Source organism: Blennius ocellaris (genome assembly GCF_963422515.1).
Source record: "Blennius ocellaris genome assembly, chromosome: 20".
NCBI lineage: Eukaryota > Metazoa > Chordata > Actinopteri > Blenniiformes > Blenniidae > Blennius > Blennius ocellaris.
Window position 1 is genome coordinate 1522878 of NC_137669.1, and position 20372 is coordinate 1543249.

The window sequence follows — 20372 nt, forward strand, 5'->3', positions numbered from 1 at the left end:
TAATCCCCATAATTTGGCCATTGTACGTAACCAAATACCGATGATTGTTGATTGGTAAATGGCCATTTGGGTAATTCCCAGGTTGCTTACCGAGTCGCCTCTAAAGTTCAGCTCATGCAAAATGGGTGCAAAAACAAAAGTGTTGCATTTATATTTTTGTTCAGTACATGTGAGCCTACCTTAAAAGCTGACTCAAAGAAAAAATTACTAAAACAGTGTTGGGGTCAGCGTTCGATCGGAATATGCAAATTACTGTAGTGAGCGGTTACCGTAAGGTTGTAACTCACCGGAAGTAATTTGCATATAAACAAATCATCAATTTGGAGCAAAGCGCTCTTTACCCGTTGATGATTGCTGTTCACAAGCGGTAAACCACCAAAACAATGGATTATGGAAGTTGTTCTGAATTAAATAAAGCTGTGGTTTATCAATTAAGAAAAGAGTTACTTGAATGCACTAAACAGTTGAAAATTAGTTTGAGGCAGTTAGGATTATTAACTGAATAAGCTTGTGAGATATTCCATTAAATAATGCCAGATAATCAAAATTTGGATGCACAAAAACCACTGCAAAATGATTAAAGAACAATTCCAGTTATTAATAGAATAAATTGTTAATTTATTAATTAATAAAGAATAATTATCTGCCACAAAGTCAATGATCAACAGCTTTAGAAACCATTCAAGTAACTCTTTGTAACTCTCTGTACAATGATCCTGCCTCTGCAACCTTTGGTGCACTTGCCATCACTCAGAAGGAGGCGGAGCCTCCCAGAGTGTACTATAGGCGCCTTAGGGCCGCCTACTTCCAAGGCCGCAGTGCACCAACGTTGGATGAAGACCAGACTTTAAAGTCACTCTTATGCAGAGGACATAGAGCAGTTCAACCCAAACAACCCGGAGGTTCGTATAGAGGACTACCTCCGGGAGGTTGAACGCTGCCTCCTCGACCTGCCTCATCCTTCGTCACGTGAGAAGCTGAAGCTTCTCTGGAAGACGACGTCCAGGAGCGTCCATGTTTACATGGAATCCCTCCCACCTGCCATCAGAGACCATTACTCATCCCTCTGTCATGCACTAAGGGAAGAGTATTCTCTGTACAATGATCCTGCCTCTGCAACTTTTGGTGCACTTGCCATTACTCAGAAGGAGGCGGAGCCTCCCAGAGTGTACTATAGGCGCCTTAGGGCCGCCTACTTCCAAGGCCGCAGTGCACCGGGGTTGGATGAAGACCAGACTTTAAAGTCACTCTTCATTAACAACCTCCACAACAGTGTGCGGTTCGATGTCGCTCTGTTCTGCAGGACTACAAACCCCACCATGAAAGACCTCCGCAAACATGCGCAGATGGTGTGGGAGCTGCGCCACCCTTCAGGTGAAAACCATGATGGTGACCCAGGCGTCCTGAAAACGCAGGCGACTGGAAACACGAACCCGGCACCTGTAGGTCACGAGGTCCCCTCCCCCGCACTTGTTGTGGATGGGAGACCCGTTAGATGTCCACAACCTCAACCACGAGGTGGACAACGGCACAGAGGTAAGAGATCAGGCAGACCGAGACCTCACCACTCCCAGCGGAGAGGTAAGTCTCACAACCGAGGCCGAGGTTAGACCCAAAACCACTGGGACGCAGACGTCCCACAGTGGATTAAATCCTGCCTCAAGGAGGTGATGCAGGACCTGAACCCGCCTGGTCAGAAGGGACCTGGATTCCCAGTCCCTGACCGCATGACTAGGCCGGTCGCCTCTCCGCTCCGCACACAAAGTTTGCTTTGTCAGGAGGAGCAAGAGGAGATCCAGGAGGTCAAAGGGGCCCTCAGAACCAACAGAGGAGCCCCCTTTGACATTCTTGGGTGATCTGGTACGCAATGGCAATGCCAACCGCGTATACACTTCAGTGGTGGTAGTGGGTGTTGACACCCCCGCCCTGCTTGATATTGGGTCAGAAATCATCCTCATGTGTTCAGCCACCTTCACGCAGGTTGCTAGAACCATGCGTGCACTAGGAAAGCCATTTCAGGTGGAAGAGTGTAGCATAAACATCAGAAGCTTCACTCAGGACTCGTCTCCCATCACTAAACGTGTCTGGGTCGACATAACTTTCCAGGACATGTCAGTGACACATCCCATCTATGTCACTGACCTGAACACAGAGGAACTTCTTATTGGTCAGGACCTCTTAAACCGACTGGCCGTGCTGATTGACTGCCACCAATGGCGCCTTTGGTCCCAAGTCACCAGCACGACTCCCCTTGGCCCACAACCAGGTCACCAAGCTTTCAACAGCAGAGTTGATGCCATCCAGTCTAGAACTCCCCTACCAATACTTGGGTCTCTCCCAGAGTTTGACCCCAGCCAATCCACTTCAAGGCTCCCTGACAGTCAGCATCCACCGCAGGTGACGAGCCGAGACCCAGTTCAAGCACACCACTCTTTACTCTTGTCACTGAAGGACGTGAGTTCTTCTTTGTACATGAGTACTTCTTTGCACGCCCACCACACCGTGGGGGGTGCACACATGGATGGAACCTCGGTTCCAGAGGCACCTTTGGCGCGCTGGTCCGAGAGATCGGCCACCGACGCCGGCCTGCTCAAAGTTCCGAGCCACCGCTAACTTTCAGCACGGTCACTCCAGACCTTAACCAAGGTCCCTGGTTCATGTGTCTCCTCGACTCACCGTCCAGATCCCGACCCGGTGATCTGTGACACATCTCTTCTGGAGCTGAACTCCAGAAGAGATGTGTCATCATCGCAGGTCCACAATCTGACACACGGTCAGATTAAAGTGACCACATTTCCACCTTTAGCGATGTCAACTGACAGTTCATTTCACAATCTTGAACTGATGGTGCCTCTCACTGACAACCTGCTGTCGTCCCCCACCAGTGACGACACGCATGACACCGCTCTCCTCATTCCCACAACCAAAACCATCACCAGCGCTCACCATGTTAACCTCGAACAGGTTCTCCATGGCACAAAACCGAGCACTGAAGGTGACCTGGTTGTGCAGGCTCCGATGACTCAACCAGAGAATACAGACACTTCAGGTAAACAGACCGCGTCTGTACCAGAAGAACCTTATTCAGGTTTCGAGTCAAAGACCGAGCCACACCCTGCTAAAGCTAGCACTTTACACAGCAGAAACGAGGAGATGCATTCATTGAGGTCTTCCGCGAGTATCACACGATCATCGCGCGGGTCTCTCACGAAAGGGGGGGTCACAGACCTCCACCTGGTGTGCGTCCCCACTGACCTAGAGGCACCACCATCTTCTGTACACCAGTACATACTCTTTCTAGCTGTATACGTGGTAAAGCGGTGCTGGACCACGAAGGTGGTCCCCGCTAACCAGTATCAGCTAGTTTCTTCCTTTGGCAACCGCCAGTCCGCCTGGAACCGGTGCCAGTTCGGCTACTTAGACCCACCATCGGTGTCTACCATCCTTCTCCACACCATGATGAGTAACATTGCTGCTCACGGCAATCTCATCTCTGTGGATGACTTCCTCATGCGTCACTGCACCTGTGAGGAACATTTAGCCGAGACACGACACATCCTTTATCAACTTCCGGTAGCGTGAACCAAACTTGCTCTCGGCATAGTTCGGGGCCGTTACACCAAAGTTGAATTCATTGGGCTCATAGGTGGCACTGATGGGACTGAACCCCAGCAGGGAGAGTTCACGCCATTCAAAACCTCAGAGCCCCGACTAACGTGTCAGAACTTGGGAGCCTCCATCTTGACACAGCCATTCCGGCTGCTTCCCTCCTTCTGAACCAAGCGTTCAGCCACTGGAGCTTCCCATCTTTGGTCGACTCAGACAGGCACACATGCCACACCCAGTGTCATGGCTGCCCTGTACGACATTTTGGTAATGGAGGCCAACCTCCATTCACCAAACCACTCCCAGTCATTCTCCCAGGTTGACCAAGTCAACCACACCACCACCCACATACTGTATGGCAACAGCGGTGGTACAGATGGAGAGGTGAGCCTCCAACGGGTGTTGGTGACCAATCGGTCCACCATACACCACTCCACAGGTTCCACTCCCTCCAAAAGAATGACTGGTAGAGAAACGACCTTCCACTGCACCTTCTGGACCAGCCAGAAGAGGTCAGTGTTGTCACGGCCTGCATCGCAGAGCCACTCAATCGATTTACTCCCTCGGAGTAAGGTCGACTCCTCCCCTAGCGAGGGGGGAGAACCTCCATTCCAGGAGCAGAACAGATTTTTATCAGTAGGGTTTAGTGACAGCATGCTCAACTCCCATCAGGTGCATGTACTAACCCTGCCACCATCAGAAATCTAACCCTGCCCCCTCAGACAACGTGAGCAGTTACAAAGCTCGAGTTGAACCATTCAGGGAAATATAGTCACTGTAAACTCATATCCAGCTCTGTTAACACCACTGAGCATGCCTTAGACTCAGTCGAGTATTGTTTAGGAGAAATAACCCCTGTGTGTAGTCTGAGATCTCACACGAGATCGAAGGGAGATTAGCTCCTCTGTTAGCAGCTTCAGTACAGGTAGAACCACCTTACTTGGCTCCACTAACCCGGGTTGAGCAATTTGTCAAGACTAACACCACCACAGTTATACAACTTTCACAGATACATCTGACAGTCTCAGCAGTGCTATTTTAACCTCTGTGAAACCACAGAGCCAAGAGTTGTGATTTCTTCAAAACTTAGCCATTGTTAACAGAAATAATGTGTACAGTTTGAAGTCTCTGTAGTGAATGTTGGGTTTTGGAAGGGAACACACGTGCACCTCCACACATCACACTTTACCCTCACTCGTAACCAGGTGCACCAAGACCCCCCAGACGGCTGGTGGCTTTTGGACACTTGTTCACTGGTGCAACCACGTCCACATTTTACAGATCAGACTCTACTCGTTGCATCCGGTACCTCCGCTTTTGTAGACTTGTCCTCGGACTGCCTACTAACCCTTTTCCTAACCATCCGTTTCCTTCCTGTTCTTCAACTTTCCTGCCCCTTTCCTACCTCTTTCATTTTCACTGGTGATGCACTTAGTTAGATAGTTAGAATAGGAATAGTAGGTCTGCCCAGACTAGCCTTACCCTGCCCTGACTAGCCTTGCTCTGCTCAGACAACAACCTTACATATGAACTGTATGAACTGTTGGACAGAAAAGGACCTTGTATTTCACAGGACATTGGGACATTCACAGACTCATAGACCTTTCGGCCCAGGTTTGCTCCAAAGCCTGAGATCCGCATCCCACTCTTCGGACCAAAGGGGGGATGTTGGGCCACTCAACCTCATGGAAGGGGGAGGGGGGACCACGTTTTCAGAACAAAGAGACCACATGCTCAGGACTAGAAAAGTTCGCCATTGGTCATGTGACCCTCCCCCCCGGGTCTCCCCCCCTTCAAGGTGCAATTTAAAGGAGTCATATCTTGATTTTCAGTCAGTTGACTATTTGATCATTCCAGCCTCATTCAGAATCTGCTGGGTTTCAGGGAGCTGGACTGGCTCCGCCCACATGCCCATATTGGAACGAGGAGGAAGTGCTTCAAATCAAATCAAACATTATCTAGCACTTTTCATACATACGTGCAACACAAAGTGCTTCAAATAAAATAGATTCAAAAAAATACAATAAAATAGAAACACACGCACACATACACGCAAAACCAACCACCCACACAGACATATACCCACCCACACACACCAACCCCAACTGCCTGTAACAGAATATAAAAACTGATATAAAAATGATGTAAGAATGGAAAAGATGGCAAGGCACTGATGATCCAGGAGAGAAAACACCACCCCAGGAGGCCGTCCACACCGAGAGGAGCCACAGCCTACAGCTTTGGGGGGCCCATCACAGGGACCACCCCCTACCCAGCCGTTCAGGAGCCCCCACCACGGACAGTGAACCACAATGCTGAGCTCCACCACCGAGGCCAGAATGATCCCCAGGACGACTAAGCCCACAGGCAGACCAGACTCAACTCCCGATGAAGAGGGCCCCCATGAGGAGACACTGGAGTAAAATAAATAGGAGCCAATAAAATGGATCAATAAATGAAAACGAAAAATAAGAAAGTAAAAGGTAAAAATAATCAACCAAGAAAAATAAGTAAATAAGAGCTTATAAAATGAGTTCATAATTGAGATAAAGGATTAAACAAAAATATTAACTACAATTAGAAATAAGAATAAGTAAAATAGTCAAAGTAAATTTAAAAAAGTGGGTTTTGAGCCTGTTTTTAAAAACACTGACAGTCTCTGCGGCCCTGAGGCCCCCCAGCAGGCTGGTCCACAAACGTTGGCCATAGTGAAAGAACCTGGCCTCGCCATAGGTCCTGGTCCTCACACTAGGAACTCTTAACAGGGCCGCGAGGGCTCATATTGTAAAAGCAGGTCCGAAAGATAAGAAGGCCCAAGACCATTAAGACATTTAAAAACTAACAATAAAATCTTAAAATCAATTCTGAAAAGCATATGAAGCCAATGCAGTGATTCTAAAACAGGTGTAACGTCCCACCTTATGGCCTTCGTCAGCACTCCTGCTGCAGAATTCTGGAGCAGCTGAAGGCTGCTGATAGTGTTTTGGGGAAGACCAGAAAGCAAGAACATTGCAATAATCTAAGCAACTAGACATAAAAGCATGCATCAGCACCTCTATGCTGGCCAGAGAGAGAAATGGGCGAACCCTATCTATATTCTTCATTTCCTTATGCCATGTGCTACTGTTTACATTCTATCTGTTGCTATGTTACGGAGAAACGCCATTCAACCAAACTGATATAAACTGATATGTGACGTAGAAGGAGAAGCTCCCGAAGAAGTTCTGACTCTGCTGCTGCAGCAGGAAGTTTCAGAGTGGTTAGTAAATCATATTGTGTGTCTGAATATGTCAATCCACTGCACTGAATATTTTCTTTACTAAGAAATCTTCTGTTTTAACAGCAGATTTCTATCTCTAGATTTCTATTTCTATCCAGACCAGCGTGAGGGAATATGCACTTATCTCACTATGTGCATGCCACACAGAGATCAGATAATTTAATTATCCTTTACTAATGACCACGAGTTTGGAATATGCCAAAGATGCTCAATTTCCACCTTTCTATTCCTTTCACTTATGCATAGCATAAGCAGATAAAGCAGATAGAGCAGATCGCCATAGCAGATCAGAAGTCAACTTGCAGATGATATTGCGCTTTTCTTTTTTTTTTAAATACTTTATTTTGGGTTTCAAATGAACATTTTGCAAAGCAAACAGATGACAAATAGCACTTTTTAAATTTTACCTACACACCTTCCGCCCCTGCCCCCAAAAAAGCGAAAAGACACTCCAGTTATTGTTTTAGGCAGTTATTGCGAAATACATCGGACATTACCAATGAAAATGCCCTGGGTCAGGTTAATATCCTTTTAAAACCGGTCTCTTGTCCGGATTTCCGCTGCTCTGCAAAATGTGGAATGAATTTCCTGAACGAGGCAGGTCTCAATCAGATATCAGTAATGAGTCAGAATCCATTCCACAGTTTGCAGCCAGCAAGGATGCTAGAGAAGTTAGCATTGTGGCTGTCTTACTTTTCATGACAACATGTCGCTGTTTGGACATATTTTATGCTCAAAACAACACAATGCATCAATGTGGATGTTTGCAAAACTGTTGTAAAGCGAGGCGCTCTGCCGCCAGATGTTACTTTTTTAAAACGCCAGCTCGCCAACGAGAACGGCACTGACATCAAAACAATTAACAGCAGTTTGTTGGGTAGCAGGCGATTCACACCTCTTAGAAGCTGTGTTCTACCCCACACTAAACTCCCTGAAAATAGTCCCGATGGTTGGAGCTGCGTTACAGCTGGAAACAACGTTTGTGCTGCGTTGCTAAAGAATTTCTCCAGGGATTAATTAAGTGATTCTGAGGTCTTAAAGATATAACAAGTTTATTATGAGATGATGATGTCATGCAAACACCCACATTGTCCAAACTGAGCAGAAATAGTTTGTACTGTTTCCTCTTTTGACATTCTACTAACCTCAAGTTGCATTTTGAGAGAATAGTCATACATTCATACATTTCATACTTTCCTGTGGATATGAGTTTATTACAGTCTCATATAAAAAATAGTTTTCATTAAATTTTACTTTGGTCCAGCAAAATGTGCTTCGGGCCAGTAAAAACTGCATGATTACTGCACTAGTGTCCATTAAAAAATGTTGGCATTTCGCGATCCCTGGTTTTAGGTACAGTTAGTTTACAGTTGGTTTAAATACATTAACATGAAGCAAAATGTCACAAGTTACTTTACAGTTATACCTACAGTGTTTAAGTATGGTTGCTAAATATTGACAAAGATTTTCTATTATTTTCTTAGACTATATGTTGTCTTTTCTACAGGCACACAACTGTTCATCTATGAATACCGCTCAGTTTGAGGCAGGGGGGAATCAGACTTTCATGTAGGAGCGATATATTTTTTAGCTGCTGCCAGTGCTATTTCAAGGAATTTTGTTTGATGGTTTATTAATTTTCATAAAATTTCCAATTAGACAGAGTTCTAGTTCACCATAATGTTTGATAGTGTGTCACACTCGTCCAGCCAAAAATCCCTGACTTTCACACATAACCATGTACAATGCAGGAATGAGCCAACTTCAATTTCACACCGAAAGCAGAGATCCAAAACTTCAGGTTTGGTCCTGTCGATAATAAATGTCTTAAACACCAGAGTTTAGAAAACTTACTGTGCTGGTTAATGGTAGGAAGTCAGCCTGTTCAAAGTGTAGCCAAAATTAAAATTTTAACTCTTCAGAATCAGAATCAGAAAAAAACATTATTTATCCCCGAGGGGCAATTAGGTGGGCAAAGAGCGTTACATAAACTGATGTACCTTTTTAAACTGTTATAAGAGAGGATATATAAGATGAGTAATACGTTAATTAAATAAATAACGCTAGTATCTAAAAGCAAGCAAGATTGTAATATTGCACAGGCCAGAGAGGTTAATTGCATATGGACAATATTGCACTAAAAAATGTTGCTTTTCTCTGGATTATCACCCCCAGACCAACGGCCAGACGGAGCGGGTGAACCAGAACCTCGAGGCAGCTCTGCAGTGCATGGCTGTGCTTCTTTCATCCTGGAGCGCCCACCTTCCATGGATTGAATATGTCCACAACTCCCTCACCTGCTCAGTCACTGAGATGTCGCCTTTCATGGTATGCAACGGTTTTCAACCTCCCCTCTTCCAAGATCAGGAGCTCGACGTGGCTGTTTCCATGGTCAAGGACCACCTACGTCAGGTCCAGGAGGTGTGGAGAGCTGTCAGGGCGGCGCTCTCCAGATCCGCAGAGTCCAACAAGCAACTCGCAGACCATCACCGCACTCCCACTCTGGACTAAAGACGACAGAAGACATGAGGAAATGGCTCCTCAAAATACATTGGAGCGAATGGGAGGAAATCTTGCACTTGCTGCCAGAAATCTTGCAGGAGAACCGTGTCTTTCCCAGGCAAATGTGTCCCCTTGTGAGAAGCACAAGGCCTGTAGCTTAATTTGAATGTATAATATGATGAGAAAGAGGCAGAAATGTGGCCATGGCTTCATTTCAAGGAATGCAAGTCATTTTATTGCACTTTTCAGTTCAGTTTGAGCCTTTTGTAGTTGTTTCTCAGTTTTCTGATCTGATGTTCAGCCTCTTCCACCTTCGTGGTGTTAGAACGACATTCTTCTTCACCTCTGTATGTTGCTTTCCAGAGCTGCAATGCCATTGGCCATCTAACCAAGGCGGTCATCGATAGAGTCCAACTTTAAAGAAAATCCTCCAAACTCTGAGGGAAGTCCCTTTAGCTCAGTTAGCACCGCCACTATGTACACCATGCTGCCAGCATCCTTCTCATTGTGTTGTGCCTGTGGAGAGCTTGGTTTCTTGTGGGTGAAAATATCACAGTCCTTAAATGTAGTCGATGTTGACATGGTCCACGATCATTTAGCGCAGTGTTTGCCAACTCGTCGATCGCGATCGTTGAAACACTCCCGGTAGATCGCAAAAAAAACCAAAACAGCAATACATTATGGCTGATTAATGTTCAGGTGAAGTTGATGTGTTGAATAATTTTCAAAGCAAAACAGTTATGGTCAGTTTAATATGCTAGTTACAGCGAGCATTTGCTTGGGTTTATTAATATGAATGTTGGACCAAAACATTTCATGTAATTCAAATACAGTTGAATAAAAAGCGTCAAAGTGAAAGTAAAATCCTTTTTTTCCCCGTACACTTGGTTGGGTAGATCTTGCCTGTCACCAAGGTGGAGGTCAGGGATCTTGGGCTGGAAAAGGGGTGAGACCACTGATTTAGCACAATTAAATTAGGGTTTAAAGGAAATTTGGTGCAAGGGAGTAGAAAATATGCTACAAGCCAATTTTTTGTCAAAGGTTTCCATATTTGAAGCAGCAGAAAGAACAATATTCAGCCTGTTGTGACCAGCATCAAGGCACAATCTGCAAATTACAAACCACAAAAGTGAAGACAAATGCCATAAAAATACCTAATAACACAATTGGTATTTAGTGTCACCAGTGTCACCAAAATAACTACAACCTTCACTTGATCATACTACAACACATTTGATAGTGATATATGGTTTGTAAAATCTGTCTTCACTGTTATAGCTGTTTTGCAATTTGCTGACAGTCCCTGCCCATTTGTGTGGGCTGAGGATATGAAATTATTCCTGTTAATGCTGTAAGCCCAAGCCTTGCCGATTGTTGTCTAACTTTTGTCATGTATCATCCATTGTATATGTATTTGACTTTATGTCATTTTGTGTCTGTTTGAGAGAAGGAGTATATTAGTCAGCCCAATTTGGATGATGTTGCTCTTTGTAGTACTGCTATAGTTCATGTGGCTCTTGGTCTCTGACTGCTTGGCCACCCCTGGTCTACAGCGTAGCTGAAGGTAGAGGCGGTCAGTCTACAGACTGACTGAAGGTGTGTTCATGGGTGTGTTCACGTTGCTCAAACAAAATGTTTTTCCTTGAAGAAAACTCCGGTCCGGACCGAAAAGGAAGATGAAAATGTCCCTAAAGAACAATGTTGTTTGTGCTACTGCAAAGATGACTAATTTTGACAAAAATTTACTTGTAGCATGTTGGGCCATTTTTGAAATGCTTCCATCAGGGAAATTATATTGCTCAAATGTTCCACTGCTTGCCATTTGAACAGTTTCTTTCCATTAGCGGTGATGACTTTAAACAAGACACTTTAATTTTGCATGGACTTTTTATTGTACAGTGTTTTACAGTAATTTTGTATGGATTGTTGGGATTTCTTACCTCATAAGGACACTAGGTACCATTTATGTTGTGCAGTCCACCCACGGAGTACCATCTTTGTTGCATTTGGCTATCAATAATGATTAATAATGATCAAAGATAGATATTAATTATGTCATTCAAATTCTAATCTGATCTGTATCAGATACCTCAGAGCATGATCTGTTTAACAGGAAATGATAGCCAAGTCAGTTCTATCAGTCTCATAAGATATACAAAACAGTTCAATTGGAATTTGAATGAATAGTTAAATTAATTACAATTACCAGAATTAACAGTAAAGCTTGAAGGATTTTGGAGTTCTTGACACAGAAGAGTCGACATTTCATTCTCCTTTGTGCTCATTAATAAAACAGCAAGTATGATTAAAAAAAAATCTACTCATTTACAATGAAAACAAATAAAACAGATTCTAACTACTTATATACAGCTTGGTGTGTGTGTGTGTGTGTGTGTGTGTGTGTGTGTGTGTGTGTGTGTGTGTGTGTGTGTGTGTGTGTGTGTGTGTGTGTGTGTGTGTGTGTGTGTGTGTGTGTGTGTGTGTGTGTGTGTGTGTGTGTGTGTGTGTGTGTGTGTGTGTGGAGAGAGAAATAGAGAGAGATGTGGAGGGAGTTTGTGTGACATGTGGTGGAACTACAAAACAAGAAACAACATTCCAAATGGCAGTTATCAGATAGCAGGAAGTATGTCTTGGGTCTCCACCATGTGCTGGAGAACAATGGAACATGGAAGCTAGTCTTGAGCCTCTGCTTCCTGTGTGTCTCTGTTAGAGGCCCATTTCTACAATGAGTTTATATGAATGCTTTGTAAAACACCTGGAGTCATTAGATGGTGTTCAGTTACTGTGTGATGTTGTCTTTGATGTGATTTGTGTAGGATTGTGAGTTAACAAGTTAGTAAAGCAAAGATTAGCATGCAGACCCTGTGTCTGTGGCAGAGCTAACGTTGGTTTACAGGTTATTAACTACTCCTAATATTATTATCAATAGAAATCAATCACTGTAATAGAATAAACACATCACCATAAAAGTTAAACAGTCCTATGCATAGCATCAGGTTTAACTAATGTCAGGTAAAGCCCAATTAGTTGTGTTGGGATCTCAAGGGACCACAGAAAGTTGGTTCATTTCTAGGAAAAGACAATTGTCACATGTCATGATACAGTCATGACATATGAATTCTGACCCAGGAATGTGATTGTCTTTCACACTGAGTGAGGGGGGGACCTTCTGTAGGACCTTCCTCCCCCCCTTTCTGCTCAAGACTCTCCCCCACGCATTTAGCCAGTCACTGATTGGTTGAAGCTCTCAGGCTTTGACACCTCTGAATTCACACGCGGCACAAAAGGCTTCAGCCAGCCTCCATCTCTCTCTCTTGCAAAGCAAACTCCAAGGAGGAGGGTTGCTGGAGAGCAGCTCATCCAGCGTTAGCACACAGCTAACACCAGAGGCCGGCAACCAGAGGCCTTCACTCCTCAACTCCTCTGCTGACCCAACCACGAGGGTCAGACCTTCCCCTGATCCAGAGACCAACGCCCAGAGTCTGCTCTCCAGGGAAACCAACTGGTTTCTCCAGGACGGGACCAGGGACCCTCACAGAACTTCTTTGTGTTTTTCCTGAACAAGCAGGAAAACCATCACAGACCTGAGCGACCAGCTCCTCAGTCTGAACAAAGGAACAACCAGGAGCTGCAAAGAAGGACTCCTGAAACATCAACTCCATCTTCTTCTCCTCAGCCTGCAGAACCAGCAACCACAGTTAGCAGGAGGTGCTAACTACAGGAGAAGACACCAGCTTCCCTCCAGCAGGACAACAACTGAACTCCTTCAAGGAAGTGCTAACAACAACTGGGCTTTACCTGAGATTAGTTAAACCTGATGCTATGATAGAACTGTTTAACTTTATGAAGATGTGTTGATTCTGTTACAGTGATTGAGTTCTATAGATGATGATATTAGGAGCAGTGATCAACCTGTAAACCAACGTTAGCTCTGCCACAGACACAGGGTCTGCATGCTAGTCTTTGCTTTTCTAACTAGTTAACTCACAATCCTACACATATCACATCAAAGACAACATCACACAGTAACTGAACACCATCTGACGACTCCTGACGTTTTACAAAACAAGTCTCATTCACATCAACTCATTCTAGAAATGGTCCTTTAGCAGAGACACACAGGAAGCAGATGCTAAGGCTAGCTTCTATTGTTCCATTGTTCTCCAGCACATGGTGGAGACCCAGGACAGACTTCCTGCTCTCTGATAACCTCCATTTGAATGTAGTTTCTTGTGATCCGCCATCTTGTTTTGTAGTTCATCACACGTCTCACACACACACACTCCCTCAACCTCTCTCTCTCTCTTTCTCTCTCTCCCCACACACACACACCTACACACACCCAGCTGTATATAGGTAGTTAGAATCTGTGTTTTATTTGTTTTCATTGTTAATAAATATAATGTTTGGAATCATACTTGTTGTTTTATTAATGAGCACAAAGGAGAATGAAATGTCGACTCTTCTGTGTCAAGAACTCCAAAATCCTTCAATCTTTACTGTTAATTCTGGTAATTGTAATTAATTTAACTATTAATTCAAATTCCTGATTAACTGTTTAGTATATCTTATGAGACTGATAGAACTGAATTGGCTATCATTTCCTGTTAAGACAGGTGGAGCTCCGAGGTTCTGATACACATCAGATTACATTTCAATAACATTACTAATAACTATCTTTGATCATTATTAATCATTATCGATAGCCAACCACAACATAAATAGTGATCCATATGAGGTAGTAAATCCCTACAGTTGTTACCACTTCCTTGGTGTCTTTGAAAGTTTGGTTGTTGTCCAGTCTGGAGGTAAGCTGCTGGCTCCTGTAGCAGGTAACTCCTCCTGCTAACTGTAGTTGGCTGTCTGCAGGCTGAGGAGAAGAAGACCAAGTCGATGATTCAGGAGCCGTCCTCCTTTGCAGCATCCTAGTTGTTGTCTTTTCCAGTTTTAAGAAGCTGGTTGCTCACGTCTGTCATGGCCTTCCTGATTGATTTGGAGAACAGACTCTGGGTGCTGGTTTCCGGATCAAGGGAATGTCTGAACTACGTGGTCGGATGAGAAGAGGATCTAAGGAGTGGAGGCCTTTGGTTGCAGGCCTCTGGTGTTCGCTCTTAGTAGGCTGGGCTACAGCTGAGCTGCTGGCATGCAGCTCCTCCCTGGTGTCCACAGGGCCAGAAGACTGGAAGGAAAACTCTTCCCAAGGCTTTTGATGAAGGAGGGGGAATTCAAAGGTGTTGAATCCAGAGAGCCTCAACCAATCGACTGGCTGAGAGCATGGGGAGGGGGGAGTCAGTCTCCTCTAAGCAGAAAGGGGGGACATGCATGCATGGGTCTGCAGTGGCAAAAGGACCCCCCTGCTGTGAGATGCTCAGGGAGATTCTTGAGTTAGACTTCCCATGTCATGATTGTATATCATGACAAAGGAAGACTGTCTTTCTTTAGAAATGAATGAACTTTCTATGGTCTTTTGAGATCCCAAGAGGACTTTTTATTGTACAGTATTTTACAGTATTTTTGTATGGACTTTTATTGCACAGTATTTTACCCTTTTTACCCTGTAGTGTTTTATGTGGCATTGATTAACTGATGGTTTTCTTATCATGAAATGTCTTTTAAACATATGACAGAGCACTTTGAGCTTGTTTTAAAAAAAAAAAAATTCCAATGTAGTTTCCATACTACAAATGGCAAATAAACTGAATCTGAAAAATCTGATATGTTCTACTTCCCACCGATGGCGAAGAGGCATTGCTTGAGGGTTGAGGACATTTTATTAAAGAGTTATTGATGCTGGAGTTTTACCAACATGTTCTCAGCAGGTGTATGTGTGTCTGGTCTAATACACCAATTAACTCCAACTTCTTCACATACCTGCCTGTATCTGAAGTGTCTATGTACCTGAGCCTTTGAGTACTTACCATTGTACGCTCTAACTAGCCCAACATGACAAATATAGCATAGCAATGGCTGTGCAGTGTGTCATCGTGGTTGGGGGTGGACTGCGCGGAGGATTAAGTATGTTTCTTCCCAGGACTGTATTTCTACGTTGAGCAGTTTTTCCATTTAGTTTAGTATTTCTGTGAATTGATCATCCTCTGTTGCCATTTTTTTATTGTTCTCCCATCATTATTACCTTGTTCAGGCATGTTTTGTGTTAAACTGTTTGACAACAAATGTCAGAGGGATGCTGCTTTCCATGGACTAGTGCGCTACATGATGTTTTTAAGTACGACTTCACAATTCTGAGTTTCACATGACACCTATTTATAACCGAAAGAGGCGCAGTCTGATGTTGTCAGTTAATGGATCAAAGAGCTGCACATTGACAGTTAAAGAGCAGCATGTGGCACACAAGCTGCCGGTTGGCCAACTCTGGCATACACCATCAGTCTACAGAAAGACTAACTGAAGTTTTAGGCCAGGGTTCCCCAATTCCGGGCTTGGAGGTTTTCACTTTCTCCCACCTCAATCTGATGTTGACATCATCATCAAGCTTGTAAACAACCAAGTAACGAGGCCCTTATTACATTCAGGTGTGTTGCAACTGGGAGAAACCTAAAACATACAGGACACCGGACCTTGAGGCCCAGAATTGTGGAAGCCTGGTTTGGACCATCAGTCTACAGACTAACTGAAGGTGTAGACCTTCAGTCTACAGACTGAATTTCTAATTGATGGTGTAGACTAGGGGTCCTCAATCAGTGGCCCACAGGCCAGAACATGTCTGGCCCCCGCCAGCCCATGAGCTTTACATCAACATGAAATAAAGTTGAATTTATGGGGGGAAATGCGCTGCTCTACCTTTTTAAACCTCATCCCACACCATAGTTGGAGCCGGACTCTGTGCAGGTCTGACATAATTAGGTCAATGCGTGCTCCGCTCAGAGGTCCAGGATCAATTTCACTGACTGGACTGAAAAGTCGGCGACTTTCGGCGACTAACCCTAACCCTCATCCGGGCACTCCCCTGACCCTCTCAGAGTGGCCACGCCCACGAAATTTGTTTGTCTCACTCGAGCGCTCGGGTGTGGGGCAAGTGGCCGGAGCGTTCCCCCCAGTTGTCTGAGGCACAGACACGGGAGTCTGGAGCTTTCTGCTCAAACGCAGGAGGTTCTCCACTCCGGCACTGATCGCGGTCCGGCAGCTCAGCGTCAGAACACGGAGGCGCCGAGCTCCGAGCTCCTTTTCATCGTTTCCGCGGTCCGTCCCCGCGATAAAGCGCCACTGATCGCGGTTGAACAGAACGCTGACCGCCTCTGGGAAGCGGAGCTGCTGGAGCGCAATCAGCGGCGGAGACAAAAGCTCCAGACTCCCGTGTCCCGGACGCGCATCCACGCCACGGCGAGCGCTATGCTGCAAACAGGAAGCTCCAACGTGATGCAAGGTCCCGAGCCCCAGTCTGCCCCTGCCTCAAGTCGCTGTTTCACAACAAACACTAAAGTTGAGCAGCAAAGAAAAGAAAAGGAAAATAAAAACAACCAGAGTAAAGCTGACCACACTGACAGAGGCTTCGTCCAGCCGACACATTAACATGTTGAGGGCGTGTAGTAAATCACTGACCAATCAGCAGACAGCTCCTCAAACTCAGACCCATTCCATGGTTCTGGTACCCCAACGGAAGGGTAGCGGAAAAGCGGTCGCCTTTGGAGCGGTTTAGACCGCATTCCTGTCGTGACACGCGAACTGGAGGGGTTTAGACCGGTCTAGGCCGGCACTTTTTGTGAGGTGGAAACGGGGCTAAAGTGACCTGCAGCTGCAGTGAAATTCGACACCGTGATTGCGCAATCCGGCTTCAGGTTCATTACAGTTCATTCTGTTCATTACAGATCAATCACAGTTATTCACTGTGATTGATCAGTGAATAACTCCATATATGGCAGCTTCTTGTAGCTTCAGGTTTCATCACTGGTGTGTGATTGGCAGCCTGGATAGCAGGAACATTACAGTGCTGCTCTAAGGGCTGACCTGCTGGCTTATGCAGCAGTTTGCTAAAGGCCAGGCCAGGTTCCTTTTGTAATCCGTACACAACTGACAAAGGCCCTCAAATTCATGTCGGTGGAATTTTTTGAAAAACATTTCATGTTCCATCAGCGCTGTGTCATTGACACCAGAATTGAAGTAAAAGCAGATTCCGGATCGGGGCCACATGGGGAGTACCACCTGAGATCTTCAGATGGATCAGCTAGCTTGCGCCTAGCATACCCATTAGCATGCTAACAAACATTGTCCGATTGAGCTGAAATTTGGTAGGTGGCCTAATGGGGGTGCTGCGGTCACGAATCACTAGCTAATTAGCTGGTTTTGACACCGTTTTTTCCAAAATAAAAGTCATAATAAAAAAACTTAAAAACTTCCAAAATTCTTTCCGATCCGGTCTAGAGGATTGTGCCCACCCCGACAGGCAGTCTTTTGAGAGGTCCCGTCCAATGCTGCTTGCAGCTTTAATTGGTTTTGCATTTACTTTTGGTTTTACAAAACCAGCGGCTGTTCCGGCCCTTGGTTTGGCATGCTGGTCTGATTTTGGCCCTCAGGGGGAAATAATTGAGGACCCCTGGTGTAGACCTTCAGTCTACAGACTAACTGAAACTGTAGATCATCAGTCTACAGACAAACTAACTGAAGGTGTAGACTTTCAGTCTACAGACTAACAGAATGTATAGACCATCAGTCTACAGACTAACTGGAGGAGTATATGTCCAGTCTATAGACTAACAGAAAGTGTAGACCATCCGTCTACAGACAGACTAACTGAAGGTGTACACCAAGGGTCCCCAACTTTTTTTCCTGTGAGGCCCACATAACATTTCCCTTCTCTGATGGGGGGCCGTGGTCAGTTTGTAACAGAAAAAGTGTGACGAACGCAGGGGTGCCTAAAAGTAAAAATGTATTGTTTTCCAGAAAGCTACACATAACCAAATAACCCTTTCTCTCCATGCTCACTCAAATTTTTTTTCTGAACCATAAAAAGTTATGAAATTTCGGATTGGAAAGTCAAAATAATCAAAAATACATTGTTTTAGTTTAAGTTGTTTTTATATGTTGAATTTGAGTGGGTTTTTAATATGTTCGGGTGACGATCTGAATGTTTAGGGAAGTTAAAAATTAAAATTGGCGAACAACGAGGAGTTTCCCTGAGGCATTACGTGACACTATCCAATTAAAATGCATGTTTTCCAGGTAAGACACAGCATCACTGGCCTGAATGGGGATCACGAATCGGGAAAAAAAGAGTAGCGGCTGGGATCAGCGTCAAGCGTCTTCCATGCTATCATCGGCAATCATGCAAGAATCACGTGATTGCACTCGGGGCGAGAAATGGTGGTGCCGTGCGGTGGCATGAACTGTTGGCGATACCAAGTGATTTTTGCCAAAAAAAAGTACAAATATCGCCAATAAAACCACTAGCCCGTTCGGGCAAGCTGGGTAGATGATTCACTTGCCCGAGCAAAGCTTTTACTAGTCCCAGATGTTCAAGCCCTAATGTTGAGCCCTGACTGTATATGAAAAAAAATCTAAATGCCATAGTGGTGCGCCGTAGTTTGGGGAGCACTGGTTTAGACCTTCGGTCTACAGACAGACTAACTGAAGGTGTAGACCTTCAGCCTACAGACAGACTAACTGGAGGTGTAGACCTTCAGTCTACAGACTTACTGAAGGTATAGACGTCTCGTGCAGGGCTGAAGGCTTCAATATTCCCCTCCACTTTGTTCTGAAAAGGAAAAGAGACAAATTCAGAAAATCAACTCATTTAAAGTGACAAGCTGCAATCAGCTAGTCTGTTTTCAGTGAGTGTAACAGTTAATCAATAACCAATCAGCGTGTGTGTGTGTGTGTGTGTGTGTGTGTGTGTGTGTGTGTGTGTGTGTGTGTGTGTGTGTGTGTGTGTGTGTGTGTGTGTGTGTGTGTGTGTGTGTGTGTGTGTGTGTGTGTAAGTGAGAGAGAGAGAGACAGTGAGAGAGAGAGAGAGAGAGAGAGCGAGAGAGAGACCTCATCGTGGCAGCTGCAGCCCAGGTCAGGGGTCATGGCAAGGTCATGGGTCACGGTGAGGTCAGTGGCGGGCACCGGCGCCGTGACTTCCTGCGGCATACTAGGAAAAAATGGCGGGTGCTTGAGCATGTCATTAAGACTCCCGTGAGTCCCGTTGTTAGGAGCCGGAGTCAAACCAAGCAGATCTGAGAGCGAGAGGGGGAGAGAGAAAGAGAAACAGAGAGGGAGAGGAGAGTTTAACACTGGACATCTTCCTGGACACACCAGGAATCAAACTGGGGTCCTGCTCCCTGGGTCAACCCTCTGAAGGGCAATGCTGAAATGATCACAGAACAATGGACTTAAAGGAGCCTGGTTCTGTTGCTGCTTTTCATCTACCTGAAAAAACTAGAGATGCAGTTTATCACCCTGAAGGGTGTCTGGACCAACCACTACCAGGGGTCCACTCCTCTCCCTGAAGTTCACTACTAGAGGTCCACTACCAAAGGTCCACAACCAGAAGTCCACTCCTCTCCCAGAAGTTCACTACCAGAGGTCCACTACCAGAGATCTACTACCAGAAGTTCACTACCAGAGGTCCGGTTCTAGAAGTCCACTACCAGATATCCTGTACCATGTTCCTGTATTACCGTATTTTCCACATTATAAGGCACACTGGAGTATAAGGCGCACCTACATTGATTGACATAATCTACAACTTTGTTCATATATAAGGCACACCGCATTATAAGGCTCATGCAATAGACCAGTGGTCAACAACCTTTATAGCTCAAAGCCATTAGGTTACATTTTCCACTGATTCTAACACCCAGAGAGGTGCACACACTTTATTTTGATAGTCCTACCTGCAGCCTATGCCAGGACGACACTACACACAAAACCTTCTTCACTGCTGGTTGACAACTTACAACTACCGGTAATAAACTAAACTACATGAACTAAGCAACAAAAACACAACACAACACAATTATTACCGACACCACAAACCAAATATAAC

General features: G+C 45.1%; 1 protein-coding gene across 2 annotated transcripts in view; it reads right to left on the reverse strand.

Annotated features, from left to right (window-relative positions):
- enpp2l (ectonucleotide pyrophosphatase/phosphodiesterase 2-like) overlaps positions 1 to 20372 on the reverse strand; it is a 116968-nt gene that overhangs the window by 18999 nt on the left and 77597 nt on the right. For both annotated transcript variants that reach the window (XM_080516461.1, XM_080516460.1), the window contains 2 exons: positions 19376 to 19560; positions 19040 to 19097 (listed from right to left, as the gene is read on the reverse strand). In XM_080516461.1, coding sequence (XP_080372587.1) covers positions 19040 to 19097; positions 19376 to 19560 — 243 coding nt within the window. The remainder of the gene's footprint in view (positions 1 to 19039; positions 19098 to 19375; positions 19561 to 20372) is intronic.